This window comes from Sciurus vulgaris (genome assembly GCF_902686455.1).
Source record: "Sciurus vulgaris genome assembly, chromosome: 10".
NCBI classification, from domain to species: domain Eukaryota; kingdom Metazoa; phylum Chordata; class Mammalia; order Rodentia; family Sciuridae; genus Sciurus; species Sciurus vulgaris.
This window is the reverse complement of record NC_136470.1, coordinates 76,646,199-76,665,705: the sequence shown is the minus strand read 5'-3', so window position 1 is coordinate 76,665,705 and position 19,507 is coordinate 76,646,199. Positions and strand designations below refer to the sequence as shown.

At 34.9% G+C, this 19,507-nt stretch overlaps 1 protein-coding gene across 1 annotated transcript in view; it reads left to right on the top strand.

Annotated features, from left to right (window-relative positions):
• UBXN7 (UBX domain protein 7) overlaps positions 1-19,507 on the top strand; it is a 63,030-nt gene that overhangs the window by 17,257 nt on the left and 26,266 nt on the right. Inside the window, exons 2-5 of the mRNA XM_079156236.1 lie at positions 5,259-5,406; positions 8,279-8,346; positions 15,324-15,389; positions 16,843-16,955. Coding sequence (XP_079012362.1) covers positions 5,259-5,406; positions 8,279-8,346; positions 15,324-15,389; positions 16,843-16,955 — 395 coding nt within the window. The remainder of the gene's footprint in view (positions 1-5,258; positions 5,407-8,278; positions 8,347-15,323; positions 15,390-16,842; positions 16,956-19,507) is intronic.

Here is a 19,507-nt window from a genome sequence, read left to right as displayed (position 1 = left end):
AGCCACAGGGCTAGTTCAAGACATCCCAAATATATTTTTAACAATATTAAATGTATTTATCCAGTTCCCCCCCAAAATGGTGTTTTTTCATTTTTTGTTTTTATGCTAAGATACAGAACAAAATTTACCATTTTAACTATCTTAAGTGTAAATGTCAGTGGTATTAAATATATTAACAATGTGAAGTTATCACTACTGTTTAAAGTTGTTTTACAACTTTTCTGTTATAAAACTAAAACTATAGCAGTTAAACAAAAATTTTCCATTCCTCATTCTTGCTTCCCCCAACCCTTGGCAACCACCATTCTATTTTCTTTTTGTTGTTGTCATTGTTTTTGTTGCAGATGGACATAATACCTTTATTTTATTTATTTTTTATGTGGTGCTGAGTATTGAACCCAGTGCCTCACAGGTGCTAGGTAAGCATTCTGCCACTGAACTACAACCCCATACCTCAGCCTTCTGCTTTCTGTCTCTAAAATTTTGACTACTCTAAGTTCTTCACATAAATGGAATTAGTATTTGTCTTTGTCCTACTGCTTATTTCACTTAGCATAATGTCTTCAAGTTTCTTCTATTGCAGCATGTCAGACTTTCCTTCCTTTTTAAAGGCTGCATGATATTTCATTGTATGTATAGACTGCATTTTACTTATTCATCCATCTGTCAGAAGACAGTTGGGTTGTTTTCATGTTTTAGTTACTGTGAATAATAGTGCTTGAAAATGGATATACAAATTGGGTGTGGTGGTGCATGCCTATAATCCCATCAGCTTGGGAGGCAGAGGCAGGAGGATCACAAGTTTAAAGCCCAGCCTCAGCAACTTAGTGAGACACCCTGTCTCAAAATACAAAATAAAAAGGGCTGGGGATGTTGCTCAGTGGGAAAGTACTCCTGAGTTCAATCCCTGGTATTGAAAAATAAAAGAAAAAAAGAAAGAAAAAACTCATATTATCACTTAAGAAAGAGGTAAGTTTTCAAAAACTGGATATTTGAACTAAGGAAAATAAGATTGTGGTACCATCATCAGGCATGTGTCTGAGTGGTTAAGCATTCCTGGATTCACTCCCCAGTACCAAAAAAAGAGAAAGTGGCTATACAAATATTTGAGATCCTGCTTTCAGTTCTTCTGGGTATATTCTTAGAGGTTAAAGTTCTAGACATATATGGTAATTTTACTTTTAAATTTTTTAGGTGCCGCCATCCTGTTTTTCATGGTGGCAGTACCATTTTACAACCTAACAGTAGTGTACCAAGGTTTTGGTTCTCCTCATCCTCCCCAACGCTGTTTCTTTCTTTCAATAGTAACTATTCTACTGGATGTGTGAAGTAGTACCAAAAAAAGGTTTTTGGCTAACATAAGCATGTACATTTCTAAGACTAAAATGAGTAGATGCTTTTTTTTTTTTTCTTTTGGTAATGTTATTTATTGATTTAAACTTAAATTGCACAGTATTGCATATTGGTAGTTTTTTCCACTCAAGTTTCATGAATTTTTTTTTTTTTTTTTTTTTTTTTTTTTGGTGGGGATTTGAACCCAGGGCCTTGCGCTTGCGAGGCAAGCACTCTACCAACTTAGCTATCTCCCCAGCCCCAATTTTTTAAATTTACATCTTAGGTTTGTGTTTTTGTCATCTGTCTGAAAAGTTGTAGCTTTTCATAGTCACCTGACAATTTTTGGGGACATATTGGTTTTTACTGGTTTTAAGTCGTTTGAGATATAACCACTTAAAAATTTCTATGTGATGCTTTTACTGAAAATTTTGTCATAAGCCTATTTATCCCAAGTACCCATTTGCTATTTGTTTTCACAGTGAAACTATATTGCTTTATCAATTTAATTTAAATTATAAATACTTACAAAATATATATACACAAATATAAGTACAAAGTTTAAAAGATAGAGAAAGATTGCCCATGATTCTGGCTCCTCTCTCCCTGATGTTACCAGTGCCTGGGTAGGGATTTCCAGGGGGTCCTGGCCCATATTCTTGGCATCCCAAACAAAGACTTGAGTGGGATGTGTGAGGTTGGCAAGTAAAGCAAAGATTTATTGAAAGTGAAAGTACACACTCTGGAAGAGTGGACTGAGCTACATAGTACACAGTGGGGCTTGCTTTTATTAAGCTGTGCTAGTGTGTTGGGTGGGGCTGAGGTCCCTAAGGGCAGTAAATTCTCTTCTACCATGCCCTGTCTCTTACCTAACACTGGTGTATTATCTCTTGAACGTAAGCACTATGAGGTAGCTCTAAGTGAATTTATTAGACATTGATCACACATAAGCACAAATATAAAGCTAGGTGCTGGGTATGCAAACATAAGAAAACCAATCCATGTGTTCAAGATGCTTCTACTTTATGCTCCATTTGTGTACAATGTGTGAAAATTCATTCTGTTATGTAGAACCAATTAGAACAAATAAAAAAATTTATATATATTGTAAAATAAATCATACACAAATACAGCTATGCAAGAAGTGTAAATGATCAGGAAGTGAATTCTTGTGTACTCACAACTCAATTTAAGAATTTAAACACTTTGGGTACCAAAAACAAATGCTTATATTTTTTTCAGAGAAGCCAGAAAGTAAACCAGCATTTATTGCTTAGCAGTACATCTTGGATATACTAAAACAGTATAGGGTTGGGGACTAGGAAGTATTTTAGCATTCATAATGACAAAGTAACACTTCTGGTGAGTCTCAGTAAGCCTGAACTAGATGAGGAAGAAAGGGCATTCCAAGCATCAGACTTAGTTAGACTATAGTATAGATAGAGAAGAGGAGAGGCAAGCAATGCCAGAGAAATAAGCTGAGATCTCATCATAAAGGACTTTCCAGGTCATAAAGACTTTGGAATTTATAGTGTAGGTGTCAGGAGAGAGCCATTAGGAATTTTAAACGAGGGTGTGTGGCAGGTAGATGATAGAACCACAGTAATATTTTGGAGTACATGCTAGCAGCAAGGTGGAAGATAGAATGATGATCAGTTAGGAGCCTGTTGTAATCAGGTATGAAGTGTTAAGGACTTGATCTAAAGTCTTACAGGTAGTAGGAAATTGAAAGCAAATGAGAGGTACAGGAATAGAGTCAGCACTTCAGTTTCTCACAGTAAGGCTAAAAGGTTGACAAGAGGCTCAAAATGAAATGAAATTGGACTTCCAGATAGTAGCTTTAATTTGAGCCTTCACCTTGGTGAAATCTGCCTACACTGAATGGTTTTGAACTTCCCTTTTTATAGCTACATAGGGCATAAGAAACAAAGCTTGGGACCTTCCAAGGGAAAGGAGTTTAAAAGGAGATCCTTCCCCTTCTTGAGGCTGAGATTTAATGTTTCAACCGTGGGGGGGTGAGGGGCTCATTTATAGGGATAGATATCTAACAAGGTTTGTTGTAGAATAACATTTTCCCTGTGGTCTTGAAAAGCCTCCAAGTCAAGAATGTATTTAAAATGGTCTCTTGTTTTGTATTAGTACCTATGGGCACCTTGCAAAATCTTTGAAATCCTCTTAGGAGGGATGAACTTTCAACCCAGGCTTCAAAAATCCACAGATTAAAATTCCAAGGCATACAAGATCAGTCAAAAAATAAAAAAATAAAAAAATAAATCACAAATCCTGAAGAAACCTTGGTGCACACTGTGAGAACCAGAAAGAAGACAGTGACCCATAGAGACTGTAAGAAGTTTATCTTGTGTCTTAATAACAATATTTGTTTGATTAATATGCTTGAAGAAATGAAAGATTGAAATAGAAAAAGTTAAGGGTCTCTGAAACATGATGAAGTAGATAAGGAAATAGAAATAGAACTTCTAGTTATAAAAGATTAAATGAAATTAAATAGATGGATAGATTGGCACAGCTAAAGAGAGAATGTGAAATGTAGAAAGTAACCATGAATGCAACATAGAATGATAAAGAGATAATAAATACATGCAAGAAAGCTTGAGACAAAGGCAGAGTGCAGATTTCTAACATAACATTTATTTGAGTTCCCAGAAGGATATATGGTTCAAGGGGTGAGGCAGTGGTCAAATGACTGAAGAATTTTCAGAATCGATAAAAGATAATTTATAGGTGGTGGAAATCCACTGAATCCCAAGGAGGATAAGTAAAATTAGCCCCAACAAATCAGAGTGAAGCAGACAAGAAACAGGTCACAGAGGAATCTTAAAAGTAGCTAGAAAGGACCAACAGATTACTATAAAACTCTTTTCCTTTAGTCTGACAGCTGATTTCCCAATAAGAACAACAGAAGCCAGAAGACATTGGAATGCTATCTTCAGTGTAATGAGAAAATAGCTGTCAGCTTTGAAATGACATACTTAATAAAGCCATCTTGTAGGAATGGCGGCAAAATAGACATTTTCAGACAAAAACTTAGAAGAGCATTTACCACCATCTGAAGGAGATTCTAAGGGACATAATTCAGATAAAGAACATCCCAAATGGAAAGTTTGAGATACTATAGTGACCACAAAGTAGTAAATCAAATGGATGCTATAATTTACATTGTTATTATACATTTATGTTGTTTCCAATTTTTCATTATTAACTGAAGCTACTCTGGACCTACATAGAGATGTTTACGCATATACATTTTCCATAGATTTAGTTTTTTTGACTACGAGTGCACATCACTAAGTCAAAAAAGGAGTATTTTTTATTCTCAGTACATATTGTTTTCTTAAAGGTCTTTACTAATTTACATTTCATTTTAACCAACCACGCTGATTTTGCTTACGGATCAGTATTAGTGCCAGTATTAAATGATAAAAGATCCTTATTTCTTTCAGATTTTGATTTAGTTATATGTTTTAGACAAAAATGACCCATCTCAATTTTTTCTTGCTTGTATGGTATTAAAAATGCTTTGTAACAAATGCTAACTAGAATTCTTTCTTTTTCACAGAAACTATTTCTAACTTTCTAGAACGATGTTTTTAATTTTTTAAATTTTTTTTTAGTTTATTAATTAATATATGCTTAGGGCATTTAAAGAAATGGCAAATGAATGCTTTATTTAGTTTTCATTTTACTGTAAAAGATGAGTATTTTAATGCTGCTACATTCTCTTCTAGTTCTGTATATTTCATACCAGCCAGTCACCAGTGTAGAAATAAACTTATTTTAAAAGGTCATTCATTCTAAAAGGGAAAAGGATTATTAATTTGCTTGACAATTCTGTATTTTAATAAAAGCTGAATGAAAGAAGGTATCTTTAAAGCTTTTTCCCCCTCCCTGTCCTTTTGCTATTTCAGGTGCAAGTGAAAGTGTAGGAAAACATATGCTTGAAGCCTGCAACAATAATCTGGAGATGGCAGTCACTATGTTTTTGGATGGTGGAGGAATTGCTGAAGAGCCCAGTACCAGTTCAGCAAGTGTCTCCACTGTCAGACCACACACAGAGTATGAATTTATTTTTTATTGTTAGGAGCTACCCCTTGCCTAAGTTAACTAGTTGCGTTTTTATCAAAATTAGGTCATTTTCTGGTCTTGGAAAAAAAATTAAGGTTGGAAGCATCTGAAAAAGTATCAGGTGAAAATTTTTGTATTTATATACCTCGAATTCTGTAGAGCACTGTCATGTCTGTTTTTTAATTGTCTCTTAGTCGATCAACTATGTGGTCTTCACATAAAGTCCTAGAGGCCAGCAGTGGCATGGTGGAGGGTGAAGCTTCCAGACTAGGATTGGCCTGTCGCCTGGAGGCAAGGCTTGAATGCCTCACAATAGCCAAAGGGCAGGTGGGGAATCTTAACCAGTGAGCAAGCCTGAGCTCAGTAATTTTTCTGACCACACAGCAGTTAAGCAGCAGAAATAGAAGTCTGGTAAAACTCATATTTCCCAATTCTGGATTTTCTTACATTATTCCAAGAAAGTGAGTTGCTATGAAAAATTAAAAAAAAAAAAAAAAATTCTGGGCTGGGGTATAGTTCAGTGGTAGAGTGTATGCTAAGCATGCATGGGGCCCTAGGTTTAATCCCTAGCACTTTAAAGTAAATTTAATTTACTTTGAAAAAAGAAAAAAGAATTTTGGTTCTTTATACCTTAAATAATTACATGTAGCTAATCATTAAAAGCATCCTCAGTTTATTGAACTGTAATAAATATAGAATAGTAATAATGGTGAAGAGATTTGGTGGATTTGCCCTTTACAGTTGATATCAGTAAGAGTATCAGTATTTGAAATAAATATCTGTTGGGCAAAATTTCAACTGTCTTTGGAAAATATTAGACCTGAACTTTGTTCAGAGGAAGGCATTGTTTTGTTTTGTTTTTTAATAATTTTTTTTTAGTTGTAGATGGACACAATACCTTTATTTTATTTATCTATTTTTATGTGGTGCTGAGGATTCAACCCAGTGCCTCTCATATGCAAGGCACGAGCTCTGTCACTGAGCCCCAAGCCCATCCGTTTTTTTTTTTTTTTTTTTTTTAAACCCAGGTCTTTGCATACGCAAGCACTTCACTGCTGACCTACATCCCTAGCCCCCAATCCCTTATTTAAAATTTTATTTTGAGACAATCTCACTAATTTGCCCAGGCTTGCCTTAAATTTGGGATTCTCCAAGCACAGTCTGCCTTAGTAGCTGGAGTTACAGGTTTATGTCACCATGCTCAGTGGAAAGCCGTTGAATTTTTTTTTTTTTTTTTTTTTTTTTTTTTACCAGAGATTTAACCCAGGGATGCCTAACTACTGAGTCACATCCCCACTCCTTTTTATAGTCTTTTGAGACAGTCTCCTGAGTTACTGAGAGCCTCTAAGTTGCTGAGGCTGGCTTTGAACTTGGGATCCTCCTGCCTCTGCTTCCCAAACTGCTGGGTTATAGGCCTATGCCACCACACCCAGCAAGCCATTCTTTTTTGTGGGATACCAGGGATTGAACTCAGAGGCACTCGACCACTGAGCCACATCCCCAACCCTGTTTTGTATTTTATTTAGAGACAGGGTCTCAGTGAGTTGCTTAGCACCTTGCTTTTGCTGAAGCTGACTTTGAACTAGCAATCTTCTGCTTCAACCTCCCAAGCTGCTGGGATTATAGGTGTGTGCCACCTCCCAGCTGATTTTTTTTTTTTTTTTTTTTTAAAGCAAGCAAGCAGCAGGTTTATTGCAAAAGTGACAGATAGACTTCTAAAGAGAAGAGGCCCCAGAGCTGGGAATCCCAAGCCATTGATTTTTGAGACGAAATTTAAAAACCCTTAAGTGAGACTTTAATATTTTTTATAGCAGTCATTATATATAACATAAGATTTAAGAGGAATCCTTTTAAATAGGATTATGTAAAATACTAGTACTTTATTTTCACTAAAATAGAGATAAATTTAAAAACTAGATCACATACAGGCATAATTGCCTCTTTTGTTGAGCTAGTTTCATATTAATGCAGTATTGATTCCACATGAAGTGTGAATCTTAGGGATCATTATAAATATAACATTTTCCCCTATTAGTGTTAGCCATTTATTTCAAGTGTGATATTCCATTCTCCTCCAGCATGGCTCAGATTTTTAATGGGAATCAATACAAAAACATGATTTAGTTTATAGAAACTTGAATAGTAGATAAGATTTGATTTAGGGGTACATCTGCCCTTCTCACTATATAAAACATGTTTTTTAAATTGTGCTTTAAAAATATGTACATTTTTCTGAGGTTCTGGGCATAGAATTCAGGGGTGCTGTACCACTGAACAATGTTATGAATTATTAGTATGCTCCATGGAGGTAAACTTTGGAGAGAATCGACTTTGAAAAGATGTATAATTACCTTTTCTGATTGATCTGTTTGGGTCTGTTTAGTAAGTAACCTAATGTCACACCTGTGTTAGTCTCCTTTGTAATCAACATAAAATTCATTGCCAATTTATTTGATCTCACTTAATATATCCTTGAGATTTAATTATCTATTATTTTATGTAATGTGATACTACTTCTGTTAAGCCTGGTTTACCATTTTTGTCTGCTTTTTTGGGGTAAATATCCTATCTTTCTTTTTCCTTTAAGAATTTAGAGTGGGGAACATGAGAAGGAATGGGAAATATTTTTTATTTTTCTCTTTGTTCTTGTTTCTTTATAAGATATTTGAGCTGTCTATGCCAGGTACTTTATTCTAGTTCATCTCTGTGGAAATCATCTAAAAAACTTTTATCACGATTACTGTGGTTCCTGAAAGTCACAAAGTCTGGGGTTCATTTTACTTAATTTAAATGTATTCACAGTAATTAATTTGAAGGTATTAGAAAACAGTTCTCATTTGATATTTTCCTACTTTTTTAATAGAGAAGAAGTCCGTGCCCCAATTCCTCAAAAGCAGGAAATATTGGTGGAACCAGAACCTTTGTTTGGTGGTAAGTTCATTTTTCCCCCCTTAATTGACTTTATTGTGGTCTCTAGAATTTTAGTAAAAGAATTCAGAGATATGAAGGCTTGTTAACTTAAAGTGTAGTCAAAACATTTTCTTTTTTTTTTTTTTTTTTTTTTTTTTTTTAAATTGAACCAGGAATTGAACCCAGGGTCTCTTAACCACTGAGCTACCTCCCCAGCCCTTTTTTCATGTTTTATTTTGAGACAGGGTCTCACTAAGTCCTTATGGCCTTGCTAAGTAGCTGAGGTTGGTCTTGAACTTGAAATCTTCCTACCTTAGCCTCCTGAGTTGCTGTGATCTTAGGTTGCATTTCTGTACTCTGCTCAGGAGAGTTGCACAATTGGTTCACAAAAAGCGAAAAAGATAAAACGGAACAATTACTATTTGTTGTCGAAGGCAACAGAACGAAAGTTAGTAAAAAGAATTGTTGTCCTGTAGTGGGGAAAAAAAAATCTATCGTTAGATAAAAGATTTTTTATTGTTTGTTTTCTGAATCCCACTTGACTGACATATCCTTATGGTCTTGCTATCTATTACCTCTCTCTCTTTTAATTTTTAGAATTGGTTATCCTACTTTGAACAAAGGAGTAAATCCCTATTTTGTACAAAGTAAATGTGCTGTCAGTCTGGTGGAGAATGGGAAGTTGCAGCCTTTTCATTTTTTATTTTGAGAGAGGATCTGGTTAAGTTGCTAAAGCTGGAGTTGAACTCAAGATCAGTCTCAGCCTCTCGAGTTGCTAGAATTACAGGTGTTCACCACCACACCCACCACATATAATAAGTTTTAAAGAAAATTTATAGTTTTGTAAGCATTTTGTTTCCCTTTTGCAAGCCAAATACTTTATGCATTAATGGATTTATTTTAAAAAATAGAAGTTGGTTTTAATCTGGTTGGGCAGACATAGAAATACATATTGTACATTTGAGAATGGCAGTGTAAGTTGAGAACAAGAGACTTATATAAAGTTTTGTACAATAGAAGAAAAGAAGTAGAGAAAAGGATGAAGAAAATTATATTAACCATATCTTTTGACTTGAAAACGCACCTTAGTTGAGAGTTTTTAAAGATAGACCTTTAACTTGGCAGTCTTGGAGTTTACTATAGCATGAAATAAAAAAAAATGTATTTGTCCTATGTCTATAGGGAGTTGATTCTAGGAGACTCTCCCTCACACCCTCTTCTTGTGGGTATCAAAATTTGTGGTTGCTCAAGTCTCTGAATAAAATGACTTAATATTTGCATATAATCTATGCATGTCCTGTATACGTTAAATAGTCTCTAGATTACTTGTAATATCCCATATAATGTAAATGCTTTGTAAATAGTTGTATTGTTTAGGGAATAATGACAATAAAATCTGTATGTTTTCAGTATGGAATCTTTTTTTTTTTTCTCTAAAATTTTTCTACCATGGTCAAGCTACAGACATGAAACTTGCATATATGGTTATGTGTGTGTGTGTGAGAGAGAGAGAGAGAGAGAGAGAGAGAGAGAGAGAGAGAGAGAATATTTCTGGATTCAGAAATAAAGGTGGGGGGGAAATGATGAGATTAGAATACTATAAATATAATAATCCTTTCTGAACTATTCAGGTCAGCCGGTCATTGTGCTGTTATTACATCAGATATAATGTGGTGTTCGTATTTTTTCATACGAATGCTGTGAACAGATTTTGGAACTGAAGAGTAATGTTCTTAGGAACTGTATCTTCTCTTTATTTAGAGGAATGAGGCAAGGTCTTTGAGTGGTAAAACTACTGGAAATGAATTCTTTGTTTTGGTGTTGAACAGAGAAAACAGGGTTTTATTTAAAACTGTGCTTATCTTTTTTTTCTTCTAGAATGATATACACTGAGGAGGAAGAGTGATTTTATACAGTTAGAAAGTCAGATTTTACCTTTCATTATTAGGCCTTCTTATAACTTGACAAGAGTCTTTGAAGAAATGTTTTTTTCTTAGGGCAGTATTGATTTAAAGCACAGTTCTTTAACGTGTGATCTGGGAGTCCCTGATGCTCTTTCAGGGGGTCTGCAAAGTTAGTTATTTTCATAATAATGTTAAGAAGTTGTTTGTCTTTTCACCAGAGTGACATTTGAAGTGATGGTTCCAGAAGCAGTGGTGGGTTGGACTGTCAGCATCTTAGTTGTATTAGGGCAGTGGCAACAAAATGTATTACTAGTTATAGACTTCCTTTTTTTTGTGTGTGTGGTACTGGGGATTGAACTCAGGGCCTTGTGCTTGCAAGGCAAGCACACTACCAGCTGAGCTATCTCCCCAGCCCAGTTATAGACTTCTTAACAGTCACATTCTGTCTTTACAAACTAATTCAAAAGGCAGTCTTTTATAATATTCTTGATGAAGCATTAAAAAGCATTATTTTCACTGAGTCTTGATTTTTGAGTGTACATTTTCGGAATACTCTGAAATATGATGTATGCATAATGCACTTCTGCATGCTGAAGGTACTATGGTTGTCTTCAGCAAAAGCACTTTTGTGGTTATTTGAGTTGGAAACGGAATTAGCAGCTTTTTACTGACAGACTAGTTAGGGATATGGCAGACATGTTCTTGAAAATGAAGAATGAACCTGTTACTTTAAGACAACTGATAATATTATCAGTGATATTTGAAGAATTTTCAAGTAAAATCAAATTTAGAAAATTTGTATCCACTATTGTAAGCCTAATACCTTCCCAGTACTTCTGAAATCAGTGGTAACGTTAACAGGTGTTTTGTTGGTTAGTTGGTTAGTTTTTTGATATTGTAATAAAATGTTCCACATTTGGAATATTTACTTAGTTCAATGAATAAGTACTATTAAGTGTGTTAGGTGACCAATGCATGATATTATAAAATCATGCACTGGTAAGTTTAATTCATACTTTAAGATGGATTGTATTAGATATTTATTGCTGTGTAACAGATTGCTCCAACATTAAACTGCTGAAAATAACAAATATTTGTTATATCACAGTTTCTGTGATCTAGGAATCCAAGCATAGCAAAGCTGGGTGCCTTTGGTTAGGATCCCTAATCAAGGTGTCTGCTGGCTACAAGTCATCTCAGAGCTTGAATGTAGGAGTATCTCCTTTAACTCTTGGTTAGCAATATAACTTCTTTACCGCAGAGCAAATGAGAGTCAGAGAGGACTGCCCAAGATGGAAGCTACTGTCTTTTTGGAACTTAATTTTGGAAATGTCATCACTTATGCCACATTCTATTTGATATCACTGATAATCAGGGTATTCACATATAAAATAATGAGAGGGATGTATGTGTAAGTTTTGTGTCACTATAGCAAAGTACCCGGGATAATCAGCTTAAAAAGAGGAAGGGTTTATTTTGGATCACAGTTTTGGAGGTTTCAATCCACAGTCGGTTGTCCCTGTTGCTTTTGGTTCAGGGACAACAGCAGAAGAACATAATGGTGGGAGCACCTAGAGAAGGAAACAGCTCATTTTGTGGCAGTTAGGAAGCAAAAAGAGGAAGAGACTGACATCCCCCTTTAAGGGCACACGTTCAAAGGCCTAACTTCTCCTGCTAGGCTCCATGTCTCCTGCTACTTCCCAATAGCACCGTGAAGTGGGAACTAAACCTTTTACACATGGGCCTTTTGGAAGGCAGTTATCCAAACTCTAGCAAGAGATAATTGGGGGCTCATTTTAGAGAATACCTGCCACCTAGAATAATGAATTTTAATGGAACAGAATATGAAAAGTTCATTGATAATATTTCAAATTCATGTTGCAACAAACCTTAAAGAAATTACTAAAAAGAACCAGAATTCCCAAAGCAATTCTAAACCAAAAAAGCAATGCTGGAAGCATCGTAATACCAGACTACAAGTCATAGTACAGAGCTATAGTAACAAAAACTGTGTGGTACTGGCATAATAATAAACACATAAGACCAAAGAAATGTAATAAAAGACAAAGAGACAAACCCACACAGATACAGTCATATGATCCTTGACAAATGTGCCAAAAATATACACTGGAGAAAAGACAGCATTTTTAACAAATGGGACTGGGGAAACTGGTTATCCACATGTAGAAGAATGATAATAGACTTTTGTTGCTTGTCCTACACAAAAATGAACTAAAAATGGATCCAAGGACCTAGGAATTAGACTAGAACTACAGAAATCCTAGAAGAAAATGTAGGGTCAACTCTTCATATAGGCACAGGCATTGACTTTCTCAGGTGCAGGAATAATAAATAGGATGGAATCAAATTTAAAAATTTCTGCACAGCAAACAATTAAAAATGTGAAGAGAGAATCTATAGAATGGGAGAAAATCTTTATTAGCTATTTTTCTGAAAAGAGGATTGATATCCAGAATATATAAAGATCTCAAAAAACATAACACCAACAAAACAAATAATAAATGGGAAAATGAACTAAGCAGACACTTTTTAAAAGAAGAAATACAAATGGCAAACAATATATGAAAGAATGTTCAAAATCTTTAGCAATTAGGGAAATGCAAGTCAAAGAAAGCTACACAAAATTTCATCTCCAGTTAGAATGACAGCCATCAAGAATACAAACAAGGGGCTGGGGTCGTGGCTCAGTGGTACAGCATTGCCTGACGTGTGAAGCACTGAGTTAGATTCTCAGCACCACAGATAGATAGATAGATAAAGGTCCATTGACAACTAAAAAAAAAAAAAAGAGCATTTTTTTTTAAAAAGAGTAAAATAATAAATGCTGGAGAGGATGTGGAGAAAAATGACACTTTTACGCTATTGGTGGGGTTGTAAATTAGTACAGCCATAATGGAATCAGTGTGGAGTTTTTCTCAAGAGACCAGGCATGGAATCACTATATGACCCAGCTATACCACTCCTCAGTATTTATTATAAAGAATTAAAGTTATCATACTATAGCAATGCATGCATATCTATGTTTATAGCAGCACAATTCACAATAGCCAAATTTAGAACCAGCCTGCGTGTCAGTTAATTGGTGAATGAAGAAAGAAAGTATAGTTTTATTTGACCATAAAGAATGAAATTGTCATTTGCATGAAATAGGATGAAACTTGAAAACATGTTGAGCAAAATAAGCCAAACTCATAAAGTCAGGGGTCATGTTTTTTCTCATGTGTGGAAGATAGAAAAAAGGAAGAAAAAAAAAAGTTGTGTGTGGGAGATAATCTCATGAAAAATCGAAAGGAGATCAGTTAGATAGGGGGAAAGAGAGCGGGGGAAGGGGAAATACTAGGGAATGATGGTGATCAAATTATGTTATATTGTGTGCATGTACAAATATATAACATCAAATCCCACCATTATGTACAACTTAGAGTAGACCAATTTTTAAAAATGGGGGATAAAAAGAAACAGATTAAATTGGAGAAGCAATCATACAGTCATAGACATCATATGCATTACACGTTTGTCCAAGAATACATAAATATTTATATGTATACATATTAAAATTAAAAAAGCTTCCACTAGTTTTGGCATATTATCAAAGAAGAATATCCACAATTATAACATTATTAAAGCACTCTCTGTTTTGTAACTGCATGCCCCATGTGGGGCTGAATTTTAATTTTATTTCTATACTTGAACTAAAGGAATAGCAGTAGAATAAAATAATGCAGAAGATGATCTGAAAATCCATGTTTGTTTGCTTGCTTGTTTTTCTTTTTCTTTCTTTCTTTTGTTTTTTTCCCTTATAGGGGGATTGAAACTAGGGTATAGCTCTATTGTTGAACTACAACATATCCATCCCTTTTTACTTTTTTTTTTTTTTTTTGGCGGTGCTGGGGATCGAACCCAGGGCCTCATGCTTGCAAGGCAAGCACTCTACCAACTGAGCTATCTCCCCAGCCCCCCTTTTTACTTTTTGAGACAAAGTCTTGCTACATTGCCCAGGGTGCCCTCACATTATGATCTTCCTTCCTCAGCTTCTTGAGTATCTGGGATTACAGGAGTGTGCTGTACCTAGCAATTCTTTAACATAAATATTGATATATAGACATGTGAATGACATTCAAACAAATGTGTTTTAAACCCAGTGAAGGTTTTAAACATGTGGTTTCACTTTTTTTGTTTTTCTTTGCCTTTTATTTAGTAGTTTTCATGGAAATAATTACCCTGTGTAATGACACACGCAGGTTGTTGGGAAAGATTCCTTGACATAGGATGGTGGACTCACTCTTGTACTCTTCTTATCTTGCTGCTAATCATTATTTATTAATGTGGAGTGTTCTGGTTACATGCTAGCTAGGCTTACCATAAAGCCACCTTAATAACTCTTATATTGAAAGATATCATTTGGAAGGCCTAATTTATTATAATGTACTAAGTGGTTTGGTAATTTACATTTAAAACCACCTTATATGGAAGATAATATTTTGAAAAAGCATTCCCACAATTACAAAGTAGCTTAGTGACAGAAAATGAATAGAACAAAGGTATCCTGTTCCCCTGTATAGTGTCTACTGCCCAGTCTTTAAGTATCTTATAGGCAAGATCTAGAGTGCCATCATCTTTTAAAATTCAAGATTTTTTTTTAGTGTTTATAATTTTGCATGTGCCACCATTCACTAAGATAGTTTTCGAGTCTTGGTTCTTTTAAGTGTTATACCAAATGATAGTCAATCCCTTTGGCTAACCTGAATTGGACATTTGCAGCATGTGTTATTTCATCTACATGTGGAATCATCCTAAAAAGTCTTTCTTCCTAATATTACCACTGAGCTTTTTGTCTTGGTCAGCTCTCTTACTGGGCTTTAATTTTATCATTTGTAAAACATGATGATTGTGCTAAAGATGATTGGATTAATTAATGAATGACTTAAAAGTTTTTAAGACTTTATTTTTTGTGGGAGGGTACCATTATGAATCTGTGTTTTAAAACATAAACTACTTATAGAAAGAAGTTTCCAGAATTGTTTCAAAATTAATGTTTAACTTTTTTGATCAGTTCTGTTTTTCCCCCTAAAGCTCCTAAAAGACGACGACCTGCCCGCTCAATATTTGATGGTTTCCGGGATTTTCAAACTGAAACTAGTAGGTATCTTTGGACCAGTTTATCATCACCCTCTTCCCCTTCCTATTAAAAAGAAAAAGATGATTAGTGTTAGGCATAATTGTTTTTGAGAATTCATCTTATTGAAAATGTGAAATTATGAATTTGGTTTGCTTATGATGAACTCCCTTTGAGCTAAATTGTTGTTGTTTTATAACCTGTTTGGTTATAGAGGAATAATAATGGAGATGGAAATAATGTAAGGAATCCAGTAATTTATCAATTTGGCTTCTAAATGAGCACTTAAAGGTGACTCTAAGAAAATGAAAAAACTGATTTTCCTCAGGATCTTATCTGAAATTACTTTAACAAAACTATTAGGGTGAATTGAAAAAGATAAGAAAATTCACATGACCCAAAGCAGCCATCATTAATATTTTGACTATAGTTATTTGGAATAAGGTTTTGGGTGGTACAGAGGATTGAACCCAGGGGTGCTCTACCACTGAGCTATATCTCCAGCCTGTTTTATTAATTTTTTTTTTTTTTTTTTGGTACCAGGGATTGAACCTAGGGGAACTTAACCCCTGAACCACATCCCAGCCCTTTTTGTGTTTTATTTTGAGACAAGTTCTCCCCACATTGCTTAGGGCCTCGCTAGGTTGCTGAGGCTCACTTTGAATTTGTGATCCTCCTGCCTCAGCCTCCCGATTTGCTGTAATTACAGACCTGAGCCACTGTGCCCGACTCCTTTTTATTTTTTATTTTGAGGCAGGGCCTTGCTAAATTACCCATGCTGGTCTTGAACTTTCAGTCCTCTTGCCTCTGCCTGTGTAGCTGGGATTATAGGTTCATATCTTTCTGTGGAATAAGGTAGGAGAATCTTGGCCTCATATTTTTACAAGATTTAGTACTGAGTTAGCAATGGAATCCTAAGAAAAGGACAGTTAATGTTTAGAGGAATTATGAGAAACTCTTGGACTGTGCTTGGTTTTGTAATTGATTTATGAGCTCATTGAGGGACAGACTGGTCTTGTAACCTTAGAGAGTCATCAGGGGAATCTGTGCCCTTCTAGGGGAAGGTAACAGCAGTGGTCCTCAGTGGTATTGGCAGAATCTCAAAAGATATTGTAAAAAGTAACATGTATTAATTTTATTTTCAGAATTAGGTCAATGTAAATTTATGTTATTTTTTTCCAATGTAAAGTTAGTTTTTGAATATGGGAAGGAAATTATTTTAAATGACTTTTTGCGGGAGGGAGGTACTGGGGATTGAACTCACTAGGCAAATGCTCTACCACTGACCTAACACCCAAGCCCTGGGTGTTATTTTAAATTACTTTTTTGTCTTCAAAGTCAGCATTAGATCTTTGCATTTGAGGTCAAGCACATTGTTCAGTAATTCTTTAGTTTAAACAACTTTTTTTTTATTATGCATTTTATGGCTTTTTTATTTTATGATTAATTTAAACTTTTTCATCCTCTGTGTTGCAGTTCGGCAAGAACAGGAGTTAAGAAATGGAGGAGCAATAGATAAAAAACTAACTACTCTTGCAGATTTGTTCCGGCCACCCATTGATTTGATGCATAAAGGCAGCTTTGAAACAGTAAGTTGTTGAAGATTCTATGCCTTAAAACCTTCTGCATTTTCAGTGCCATTTTATTCCCTCTAAGAACAAAAAGAAATTGGCATCTTAATAAGTATTTTTACATGATACACCTAAAGATTCCGTTGGTTTATATTTCTGCCAGCAATCTATAAAATACATTTCTAACAGTAGTAGATTGAGAGTATTAGTTTGATGAAATTCTCTGATAAGCCTTGTATGGTATCATTTTAGAATGCCATTTTGATAGCTTCTTTTTTATATATATTTTTAGTTGTAGATAGAAACAATACATTTAGTTTATTTTGTTTTATGTGGTGCTGGGGATTGAACCCAGTACCTCATATGTGCCAGGCAAGCGCTCTACCACTGAGCCAAAACCCCAGGCCCTTGATAGCTTCTTAAAAACCTTATTTTTGAAGGTTTATCTTTGACTTATTACTGAGAATAGTGTTTGAATGTTTAACTATTTATGATTTGTAGGCATCTTTTACCTATAGCTTTTTGTTCCTTGAGAAATATTGTGAATTTTTGTATTGTCCTCTGAATTTTATCATAGAAAACTCACATGAGATGATTTGACCAAATGAGATTTTTTTCCATTTAATCAGCCTAGGGTTGTATAGTAGTTGTCTTTTATCTGAAGTTTCACTTCCCATTGTTTCATATGCCCAAAGTCCAAAAATATTAAATGGAAAATTCCAGAAATAATTCATAAATCTTAAATTGTGAACTGTTTTCAGTAGCATAATGAAATATTGAGCCATTACACTCAGGACAGTATGTCCACGTGGTATATCCTACCTATCTGTTAATTACATAGTACCCTTGTTGGTTATCAAATGAACTGTCACAGTATTCTAGTGCTAACATTGAACTATTATTTTATGTAACAGTGGCGCCAAAACTCGGCAGTAGTGATACTGGAGGTTAGGATATGTCAAAGAGAAGTTATGAAGTGTTTTCCTTTAAGTGAAAAGGTAAAAGTTCTGAATAAGGAAAGAAAAAAAAAATGGTGAACTTGCTAAGATCTGTTCATTCTTATGAATGAATTATCTGCTTGGCATGGTGGTGCACATCTGTAATCCCAGTGATTTAGGAAACTGAGGCAGGAGGATTGCAAGTTGGAGCCCAACCTGGGCCAGTTAGGGATACCTAACTTGATACCTTGTTTCAAAATAAAAGTTACAAAGCCTGGGAATGTAACTCAGTGGTAGAGTGCCCAGAGGTTCAGTCCCCAGTACCACACATACAAAAAAAAAATCTATCCATATACTTGTGAAGAAGGAAAAAGAAATTAACACTAATTTTTCAGCCATACCTAAGATTACAGAAGTTTTGGCCCAGTGATAAGTGCTTAGTTAAGAAGGAAAAGACAGCCAGGCATGATGATGCTTATCTCAAATCCCAGCTACAAGTTGAAGGCCAACCTGGGCAATTTAGCAAGACCCCATCTTAAGGTTAAAAAGGGATGAGGATGTAGCTCACTGGTAGAGCATTCTTATGTTTAATCCCCTAGTACCTCCAGGAAGAAGAAAAGATGGAAAAGGCATTAAATTTGTGTCTGTCTGACTGTATATGTAGGGGAAAAATTAGTATAATTGGGTTTGGTGGTATTTATGGTTTTAGGTAGGCACAGGGGTTAGTAGAACATAATCATTGCAGATGAGTGTAGCCTACTGTATTTCCATGGGGATCCTTTTGTGTGTGTGTTTGTGTGTGTTTTCCTTGTGTGTTTTTAAAAACGAATCTCTGAAGTTGTAGAGTACTTCATCCTCACTCTTCTTAAATAAACTGGAAGAAAAATTTGCAGAGCAGGTTTAGGTGATTGCTAACTTACAATCTTGATGAGGGCAAGGAGAATTTATTTCTTTTCATTTTGGTAATCCTTGGGACCTAGTGGCTGGCATTTAATAGAAGCAAAATATTTGTTAAATGAATGAATTTAGTTAGTATTTTAATACTCTTCTGTTGAGGTGTTCAAAGAATTTGCTTTTGTATGTTGATTAGCATGTTAAGGTTCTTTTGAAAATCAGAATAGCATTTCTAAAGACGTAAACTTAAATTTTAGGTAAGTCTTATCTGTTAGGATAAAGTAGGCCAAAGAATAACAGTATACATCAGTCACATATTTGAAAATGAATTCTGATTATGCATTTTAAAAAATTAACCTTGAGTTAGGGATGTGGTTCAGTGGTAGAATACTTGTGTAGCATATATGAGGCCCTAAGATCAATCCCTAGCACTGCAAAAAATAAAAAATTGACCATTGATATACAGGCATGGCATATTTATTATAAGGAATTTAGCTGTAAACTTGCTCTTTAGCTTTAACATTCTGAATTGTAAAACCTGAAAGTGTTTGGTCACATGTAACAGAAAACTCAAATTTAGGGTGTTTTGAACCAAACAAGTTTATTTTTGTCATTAATCAGCCTAGAGTTGAGGGAGGGAGTCATTGATGTTCATTCATCAACTCAAAGATATCAGATTAGATGTCCCCGCAGTTGTCTTTATCTTTCCCTTGTGGTCTTCACAGTGCAACTGCCTAT